Source organism: Fundulus heteroclitus, unplaced genomic scaffold (assembly GCF_011125445.2).
Source record: "Fundulus heteroclitus isolate FHET01 unplaced genomic scaffold, MU-UCD_Fhet_4.1 scaffold_68, whole genome shotgun sequence".
Classification (NCBI taxonomy): domain Eukaryota; kingdom Metazoa; phylum Chordata; class Actinopteri; order Cyprinodontiformes; family Fundulidae; genus Fundulus; species Fundulus heteroclitus.
In genome coordinates, this window is record NW_023397121.1 from 573,892 (window position 1) to 583,684 (window position 9,793).

Sequence of the window (9,793 nt, forward strand, 5' to 3'; positions counted from 1 at the left end):
GAACCGGGTTCCTGGCTGCTGGTGGGTCCAGAACCGGGTTCCTGGCTGCTAGTGGGTCCAGAACCGGGTTCCTGGAGGAGGACCCCACCAGGAGAACCCGGTGGTAAAGGTTCGGTAATACCGGCCGGTGTTGTGTGAAAATCAGTCCCCTGTGTCGGGAGCGCGCATTGCTGCCGTTTTCACGGCGCTTCTGATTGATCTCTCGGTAAATAAAATCTATAATCATATCAAGGTTGTAACATTCAGTTTAATCAACAGCTGCTGTTTACAAAATTGTAAAATAAAAATAAATAAACGAGGTCTTTCAGACATCTGAAATATCCATTATCTCCCTGAAAACTTTGGGAAAGCGCAACCGTGTGATATGTAGTAAACTAGAAATGTGCTTAATCCAGTAATCCGTCATATTTTACATTACAGCGGGATTTAACAGGAAGTCTTAATGTTTGTTACCTGATATCTTTTCCATCCTCTGATTTCAGCAATAAATCATAAATACACACTAAGTGTTGCTGAGTTTGGTGACTTTTAATTGTCAGGCTTAAGTGACAAAAGATGGAAAAATACAGATTATATTGGCGTTTAAAATAACACAAAACAACGTAAGAACACCTAGTTTATTTATTTATATTTTACAGTTTTGTAAAAAAACAGCTGCCGATTAAACTGAACGATAAAACCTTAATTATGAGTTATTTACCGAGAAATGAAAACGGCAGCAATGCGCGCTCCCGACACAGGGGGACTGCTCGGTAACACCGGGACCGGCGTGACCGAGGAGCGCAGCGCCCCCTGCCGGTGGACCGGAGCAGGGAGGAAGTTCCGTTTGCGGAGTGAACAGAACCAGACCAGAGCTTCAGAACATAAAAGAACCTCGGGGACACTTTTCTGGGCCACTGAGGTTCTGATGGGTTCTGCTGGGTTCTGCTCAGCGGCGGCCCAGGGCCCAGTTCCGGGCCCGGTTCCCCGGCTGTTGACTGGCTGCGGTTCTGGGGGCGGTTCTGGGGCTGGGCGGGATCAGCAGGTCCATAAAACCAGGGACGGTTCCCGGAGGTTCTGCAGAGAACTCGGAGCTGTGCAGCAGGTAAGTGGACTCCCGTGGGTTCGGGTCCGGTCCAGAACCGGTTCTGCTGCTCTGCCACGTGTTTAAAGCTTCGTGGTGCGTTCAGGTGCAGCACGTAGATCGGGACGGTCGGAACCGGGACTGGGCTGCAGGGACGGTTCTCAGCAGAACCTCGCAGACTGGACTGCTGGTTGGAGCTTCAGGTTGACCCAGAAGACGCGTCCTCATCAGAACCGGACCGCCCCAGCAGTCAGGGTTCTGTTCCAACCAGAACCAGCTGAGTTTGGGTCCGGTCCACTTCCATCCGGTTCCCCCTATGACTTACTGGAAGAATGGAGACAGAGATGCTTCACGGCACCAGGCAGGAGCAGAGGAACTAGGATCGGGTCAGAACCAGAACCCTGAAAGAGCTGAGTCAGCATCAGGTTAACCTTTGACCTATCAGAGCTGTGGGGTAGTACTGCAGTCTGCTCAGTGTGTTCTGATAGCAGAACCACAGCAGAACCACCTGGACATTCTGCAGGTGGAACCGGGTCAGGAGGTCCGGCTTATCAGCACCGGCTCTGGTGTCGACCCATGTCACTGTAACAAAGTTTTAGATGCAGACTGGGAGACTAGGGAGAGTTCTGACCCGGATCGACACGCCCGGTCCAACATGGGTCTGTGTCAGTCCTGGAGGCGGTTCTGGAGAACCTCTGCAGTCAGTCTGGGACTTCTGGGTCAGAACTGTCAGCAGAAGTCCAGCGGACCACCTGGACCAGGACCGCTGAACTCGGACCGCCTGGACCAGGACCGCTGGATTCGGACCGCCTGGACCAGGACCAGGACCGCCTGGACCCGAACCGCCTGGACCAGGACCGCTGGACCAGGACCGCCTGGACCTGGACCAGGACCGCCTGCATCCGAACCGCCGGCCAGGTCTTGTCAGGAACCGGACTCCTGGGTTCTTTGTGGCCCGTTTCTGAGGCGGCCAGAACCGGTCCAGACCTGGGGTTTTTCAGAGGTTCTGGCTGCTCGGTCCAAACACCTCCATCCCGTCCTGCTTGTTCTTAGACTAACATGTTATGAAACAGGCGTGGCTCCCTCTGGGCCCACCAGAACCGGTAGAGGCGAATGGGCCCACCAGAACCATAGGTTTCTTCCAGCTCTGATAACTGTTTTAACTTTATTGCTGTTGTAAAGTGGACGGAACCGAAGGTTCTGCAGACGGTTAATGGAGAACAAACTAAAATATTCAGCAGACGGCGCCGTCAGACGGGAGGTCAGAGGTCAAGGCGCCACTGGTCGGGTCAGAAGATCCGAATCTTTACACAGCAGCAGTCAGCAGAACCGGCCCGGGTCCAGTCAGGTGTTCTGAGAAAGTTTTCAGCTTTTACAGATGCTGGAAACTCTCCTCCTGATTGGCTGAGACCAACAATTAGATTTAGACTTAGTCTAAGTCTAATTAATTAATAAATAAACGAGTTTCATCCTATCAGAAAATCTGCATTTCCCTGTAAAACGGGTCCAAACGGGTCCAAACGGGTCCAGAACCGTCAGAAAGGCGTGACTCGGTGCAGAGAGTCGTAAATAAGGCGTCTCTTAGGTAGGGCTGGACCATTGAGCCAAAAATCACAAATATGATGCATTAACCTAGAAAAACTGTCCTGTAGATAAAGATGTTTGTAAACAAGGACTGTTTAAAACAATAGATGTAACTGTTTTATTAATCAGAATAATAATATTAAAGATAATAACTTGCTGAGTTGGACGTCGGTCCTTGTTGAACATAGAGAGAAACAACAAACCAGTCTATGGAATAAACTTAATGCTGTGGAGAGATTGCTGAAAGTTTCTGGTAAAAACATGATTATATAAACTCTAAAACAAATAATAAACCAGATTATGTCACTGCTGCTTCTCTTCCCTTCCATGTGGAGCAAACCCACTTTAACCCTAAAGGACCTCTGATCTGTTTATTGTTATATAGCCTAAAACTGCGCACCTCTGCCATTTGGAAGCTCCATTTTTTTTTAAATTTGTGATTATATTGCAGATATGATGAATTTTCCAGAGGGGTGCCATAGCTCTTTAATAATTTAGGTAGAAACATTAATTTGTACGTCGGCTCACTCTGCAGCCCAGGCAATACAAGAACTGACAAGAACTGGACTCGTTAAGAACCTTAACGAGTCAAGGACTGGTTCTACATGCCTAGAAAACAAGATTTAGGATTTTATAACTATGTAACATTAGCTAACTGCTAATGTTACATAGTTAGCTAACTATATAACGTTGGCTAACTAATGTTATATAGTTAGCTAACTGCAGTCAGCTAACTATATAACATTAGCAGTAAGCTAACTATATAACATTAGTTATATAGTTAGCTAACTATATAACGTTGGCTAACTGCTAACGTTATGTAGTTTGCTTACTGCATTAGCTAACTATATAACTTTGGCTAACTGCTAATGTTACATATGTAGCTAACTCCAATTAGCGAACTAAATAACTCTAACTGATAACATTATATAGTTAGCTAACTCCAGTTAGTTACCTAACTATATCACATCAACAGTTAGCCAATGTTATATAGTTGTTATATAATGTTATATAGCCAATGTTATATAGTTAGCTAACTGCAGTTAGCTAACTATATAACTTTTGCTAACTGCAGTTATATAGATAGCTAACTATTTAAGTTTGGCTGACTGCTAACATTATGTAGTTTGCTAACTGCATTAGCTAACTATATAACTTTAGCTAACTGCTAATGTTACATATGTAGCTAACTCCAGATGAACGGACAGGGTGGAGAGTGCACGTCTGTCTCTCCTAGTGGGAGACAGCTTCAGTTTTAACCGTAGCTAACTCCAGTTAGTGAACTAAATAACTCTGGCTAACTGATAACGTTATATAGTTAGCTAACTGCAGTTAGTGAACTAAATAGCTCTGGCTAACTGATAACGTTATATAGTTAGCTAACTCCAGTTAGTGAACTAAATAACTCTGGCTAACTGATAATGTTATATAGTTAGCTAACTCCAGTTAGTGAACTAAATAACTTTGGCTAACTGATAACGTTATATAGTTAGCTAACTCCAGTTAGCTAACTAAATAACTCTGGCTAACTGATAATGTTATATAGTTAGCTAACTCCAGTTAGTGAACTAAATAACTCTGGCTAACTGATAACGTTATATAGTTAGCTAACTCCAGTTAGCGAACTAAATAACTCTGGCTAACTGATAACGTTATATAGTTAGCTAACTGCAGTTAGTGAACTAAATAGCTCTGGCTAACTGATAACGTTATATAGTTAGCTAACTCCAGTTAGTGAACTAAATAACTCTGGCTAACTGATAATGTTATATAGTTAGCTAACTCCAGTTAGTGAACTAAATAACTTTGGCTAACTGATAACGTTATATAGTTAGCTAACTCCAGTTAGCGAACTAAATAACTCTGGCTAACTGATAATGTTATATAGTTAGCTAACTCCAGTTAGTGAACTAAATAACTCTGGCTAACTGATAACGTTATATAGTTAGCTAACTCCAGTTAGCGAACTAAATAACTCTGGCTAACTGATAATGTTATATAGTTAGCTAACTCCAGTTAGTGAACTAAATAACTCTGGCTAACTGATAATGTTATATAGTTAGCTAACTCCAGTTAGTGAACTAAATAACTTTGGCTAACTGATAACGTTATATAGTTAGCTAACTCCAGTTAGCGAACTAAATAACTCTGGCTAACTGATAACGTTATATAGTTAGCTAACTCCAGTTAGCGAACTAAATAACTCTGGCTAACTGATAATGTTATATAGTTAGCTAACTCCAGTTAGTGAACTAAATAACTCTGGCTAACTGATAACGCTATATAGTTAGCTAACTGCAGTTTGAATCCTACTTCGTGTAAACATTCAGGAAGATTCTCTCCTGTTTCATGAGTTCAACTAATGAATGAATGCGAGTAAAGCAAAATGTATTCTTCAGAAACAGCGTAAATACAACTGTCAACAGCTACTTCTGATGCTTCTTTCACAGAAACTGCGGGGTTGGTGCTTCCTGCTCAGTGATTGGTTGCAGAAAAGAAGTGAAAATGTCATCAGTGAAGGTGGAGTCCGTGGTTAAGGAGCATGCTGGGATTGGTGAGGGGCCTCTGTGGGAGGAGTCGGATCAGACGCTGCTCTTTGTCGACATTTCTGGGCAGAAAATCCACCGCTGGAGTGCAGCAACCAATCAGGTCCACTCTCTGAAGACAGGTAGGGGTCTCCTGTCTCACCTGTAAGTGGTCTCTCACCTGGCTGGTTGTCACTTCTCTAGCTTCTTTTCCTCAGGTGACACGGTGGGGTTTGCAGTTCCTCGCAGGTCAGGTGGTTATGTTGCAGGTGTTGGCCGTAGCATCGTGGCTGTTGATTGGACGACTCAGAAGGTGACATCACTGGTCAACGTTGAAGATGATAAACCAGAAAACCGCCTGAATGATGGAAAAGTCGACCCAATGGGCCGGCTGCTAGCAGGTACCACACACCTGGGGAGCCGTCGATGCTCCTACCTGGTAACCTGCGTCTTTGTTCCCATTGGCTCACCTGTCTTTGCTCGCGTCAGGTTACCTGTTTCTGATAGTTACCTGGGTAGATCTGTAACCTTCTGACTCCTGGTTACCTGCATGTTACCTGTGTGTTGTCTTGTCTAAGGCTCAATGAGGAAGGATGCTCAGACTGCTCAGGTCAAACCAGGATCTTTGTACATGGTGAACTCTAACCTTTCTGTGACCAAACTGCTGAGCCAGGTAGACTCACCTGTTGGTTTCCCAGTGTTTGCGTTTATCTGACTACCTGCAACAGGTTAGGTGTGAGCCGTGTCTTACCTGACAGGTGGACATCTCTAATGGGATGGACTGGACTCAGGACCTGAAAACGTTTTTTTACATCGACAGTTTGGCTCTGAGCGTCGACGCCTTCGATTACGACTCGTCCACTGGACACCTGGGTAGGTGTTCCTACCTGGAACAACACCTGTTCTGCCTGTATTTGCTTGCTGCAGGCTGTTTATTGTTTACGCATCGTTTGCTTTTACTTCCGCTGCTGTGTTGCCTAGCTAACCGGCGGGTGGTGTACCGCATGGAGGAGGGGGAGGGGCTTCCTGACGGGATGACGCTGGATGCTGACGGCCGGCTGTGGGTGGCGTGTTACGACGGAGGACGAGTCGTCCACATCGACCCTGCCACTGGTCAGTCTCAGCTGAACCAGCTCTCTGTTCAGTCTCCACTTAGCCCTCAGCACTGAGGTGTTAACGTTTAGTCCAGACCAGAAAGTTTACCTTTATTCAGCTAACGGTACGGGTCAATCTCCGGCTGGTACCCAACAACGTTAGCCCTACAGTCGTTGTCTTGGGGGGTGGACGGGCCTTTGTGGGCGGGTAAAAATTGTTTTCCGGGGGTTGCTAAGGTTTTACCTGCTCTTGATGTCCCATTAATATCACAGAAATACAGCTTTACATTCATGGGGTCTATAAATCAGAACATGTGTTGCCCAGGACTAAAGCAGCCATCTTATTTCATAGGTGGAACCAGGAAGGTGGGTTTCTGTTTCAAACTGGGCTCTGGTGTACCTGTCTGTGGACCGCTGTCCTGCCGTGGGAGCCTAGAGACAGACATGGTGGTTAGGAAGGCTAATTTTACTAAAATGAACCGTGAACAGACGTTTAATGATGTACTGCAGGTCCTGACCTTGTTGGCAGGGCGCCCCCTGGTGGAAAGGGGAGACAGAACCGTCCGGATGCCTTCATCAGAGCTGTGTTTAACATCAAAGTGTTTTTATCAGCAGTTAGAGCTCTAATCAGTTTAGATTACTTTAGTGAACATCGTAGCTGTTATTCATAATACCTGTGATCATAGTGACTCAGCAGTATGTGAGCCTTCTTCATGTCTGCCTTCAGTTCTTAGCTTGTTTTCCTCACAGTCTTCCAGTCTACCCACAGCGTTCTTTAAGAACGTTCTGCCTTTAAAATCCTTCTGTTAGTCTATAAATCCCCGAATTAGCACCTAAATCCATCACAGACTTGTTATCAGGGCATCAACCCTCCAGACCACTCAGGTCTTCTGGCTCCAGCCTGCTCTGCAGAACCAGAACCAGAACCAGAACCAGACATGGAGAAGCAGCATTTAGTTCCTATGCTCCACTGATCTGGAACAAACTCCCTGAAAACTGTAAAAGTGCTGAAAGCCTGAGTTCCTTTAAATCAAGATTAAAAACATATTAGTTCAGGATTTTAACTGTTCTAGTTAAACTGTTTACTGAAACATCATTAGTTTAACTTTGTATTCAGCTGTTTTTAATGTTTGCTTTTAGTTTCTATTCCCATTTTAATTTTTCTGCATGTCATCCCAACTTGCCTTTATTCTGTTTGTATTTTCCTATATTTTAACCCTGTAAAGCACTCTGACTTGTCCTGTAGCTGAAATGTGCTGCAGGTAAATTTGCCTTAAGCAGCACCTTTAAACCTTAAGCCAGGGAAGTAGCTCCATGCCGTAGCTCTGTTCTCACTGCAGAGGGAGAAGGTCTGAACCGTTTTCTCCTCCTGAGAACGACCAGCTGACCTGCTGTGGCCTCCTCTCAGGTAAACGTCTGCAGACGGTCTCTCTGCCCGCCATGAAGACCACTTCCTGTTGCTTTGGGGGCCCAGACTACTCTGAGCTGTTCGTCACCTCGGCCAGCCTGGGTCTGGACCCGTCACAGCTCCACCAGCAGCCTCAGGCCGGACACACCTTCAGGGTGGGTGCTCTGCCCGTCCCCAGACGCTCCCTACCTGTGGGAGACCCGCTCTCAACGACCTCTGATGTGTGTGCAGGTGACCGGGCTGGGGGTCAAAGGTCGACCGTCAAACTCGTTCGCTGGCTGACGTCCAGGAGTCTTCTGATCTTCAACGGTTTAATTAATGATCGCTGATTGCAACTGATTGCTGTTAAACTACGTCAATGTTTTAGCACTGATTACTGCAGAGTCATCAGCCAATCAGAATCCAGGATCAAAGTGACCGCTCACTGACTGGATAATCTGGCAGGCAGACTCGTCAGATCTTCAATAAACTGCATCAATAAAAAGTTTCTACTCTAATCACTGCAGAACATGAGCCAACTAGTCTGTACTAATGAGGAAAATAAAAGCAAGCTGAGCACTACTGCATTCTGGGAGTTGTAGTTCTTAACCAGACAACCTCATGATGTAGAAGAAGTTTGTTTATTTCCACAGCGGGTGCAAAATAACAGCAAGAACCAACACACAGACGGACACAGAGAGCTACAGAACTTTCTAAAAAATGTCTGTACATGTAGAAAACGTTGTGCTCTGAACCTTCTTAGAATTTGGACTCGCTGATTAAAAAGAGGCTGAGGTCAGGCTGGGGTTCTGGGCGGCATGTGGAGAACTCCCTTAGTGTCGGGGCTTGGTGCTGCAGTGACACTGCAGGTGTGTGCAGGTACCAGGGTGCTCTGAGACGTGTCTGGCTTTAACCGTGTTCTAATGGGGGTTTCCAGGTACCAGCAGGTTCTACCAGCAGGTTCTAATGGGGCTTTCCAGGTACCAGCTGGTTCTACCAGCAGGTTCTAATGGGGGTTTCCAGGTACCAGCAGGTTCTAATGGGGGTTTCCAGATTCTAACTGGAGCGAGGCACACTCCTGTGCTTTCATGGGTGGTTGGGGTACTCCAAATGTTTAATAAGGGTCCAAATCAAAGGTCTTCTGGTGCCATGGTAGCCTGCAGCGCCCCCCTGCAACGCCCCCCTGCAGTGCCCCCTGCAGCGCCCCCCTGCTGCGCCCTTTGCTGCGCCCCCCTGCAGTGCCCCCTGCAGCGCCCCCTGCTGCGCCCCCTACAACGCCCCCCTGCAGTGCCCCCTGCAGCGCCCCCCTGCTGCGCCCCCCTGCAGTGCCCCCTGCAGCGCCCCCTGCTGCGCCCCCCTGCTGCGCCCCCCTGCTGCGCCCCCTACAACGCCCCCCTGCAGTGCCCCCTGCAGCGCCCCCTGCTGCGCCCCCCTGCTGCGCCCCCCTGCAGTGCCCCCTGCAGCGCCCCCCTGCAGCGCCCCCTGCAGCGCCTCCTGCTGCGCCCCCTACAACGCCCCCCTGCAGCGCCTCCTGCTGCGCCCCCTGCTGCGCCCCCTGCAGTGCCCCCCTGCAGTGCCCCCCGCAGTGTCCCCCTGCAGTGCCCCTTGCAGCGTCCCCTGCAGCGCCCCCCTGCAACGCCCCCCTGCTGCGCCCCCTGCAACGCCCCCCTGCAACGCCCCCCTGCAACGCCCCACTGCAGTGCCCCCTGCAGTGCCCCCTGCAGCGTCCCCTGCAGCGTCCCCCTGCAACGCCCCCCGCTGCGCCCCCTGCAACGCCCCCTGCAGCGCCTCCTGCAGCGCCTCCTGCAGCGCCCCCTGCAACGCCCCCTGCTGCGCCCCCTGCTGTGCCCCCTGCTGTGCCCCCTGCAGCGCCCCCTACAACGCCCCCCTGCAGCGCCTCCTGCTGCGCCCCCTGCTGCGCCCCCTGCAGTGCCCCCTGCAGCGTCCCCTGCAGCGTCCCCCTGCAGCGTCCCCTGCAGCGTCCCCCTGCAACGCCCCCCGCTGCGCCCCCTGCAACGCCCCCTGCAGCGCCTCCTGCAGCGCCCCCTGCAACGCCCCCCTGCTGCGCCCCCTGCTGTGCCCCCTGCTGTGCCCCCTGCAGCGCCCCCTGCAGCGCCCCCTGCAACGCCCCCCTGCAGCA

General features: G+C 49.1%; 1 protein-coding gene across 2 annotated transcripts; it reads left to right on the forward strand.

The window, feature by feature from the left end:
• Positions 1–741: 741 nt before the first annotated feature.
• On the forward strand, positions 742–8,240 carry rgn (regucalcin). Of its 2 annotated transcripts, none has more exons than XM_012858475.3 (8): positions 742–1,084; positions 5,098–5,315; positions 5,391–5,573; positions 5,751–5,845; positions 5,931–6,045; positions 6,154–6,285; positions 7,675–7,829; positions 7,906–8,240. In XM_012858475.3, the coding sequence occupies exons 2-8, from the start codon at positions 5,153–5,155 to the stop codon at positions 7,954–7,956; spliced, it is 894 nt and encodes a 297-aa protein (XP_012713929.3). In that variant the 5' UTR covers positions 742–1,084; positions 5,098–5,152; the 3' UTR covers positions 7,957–8,240. The 2 variants fall into 2 exon arrangements, with proteins under 2 accessions (XP_012713929.3, XP_035989686.1); XM_036133793.1 differs by lacking the exon at positions 742–1,084 and adding an exon at positions 1,178–1,449.
• Positions 8,241–9,793: the final 1,553 nt, after the last annotated feature.

Excerpts from the sequence above, each read along its gene's own strand:
- rgn (XM_012858475.3), top strand. The coding sequence starts at position 5,153 with ATGTCATCAGTGAAGGTGGAGTCCGTGGTTAAGGAGCATGCTGGGATT. Across the intron at positions 5,574-5,750 it reads AATGGGCCGGCTGCTAGCAG|GCTCAATGAGGAAGGATGCT; the intron begins GTACCACACACC and ends GTCTTGTCTAAG. Across the intron at positions 6,046-6,153 it reads CTCGTCCACTGGACACCTGG|CTAACCGGCGGGTGGTGTAC; the intron begins GTAGGTGTTCCT and ends TGTGTTGCCTAG.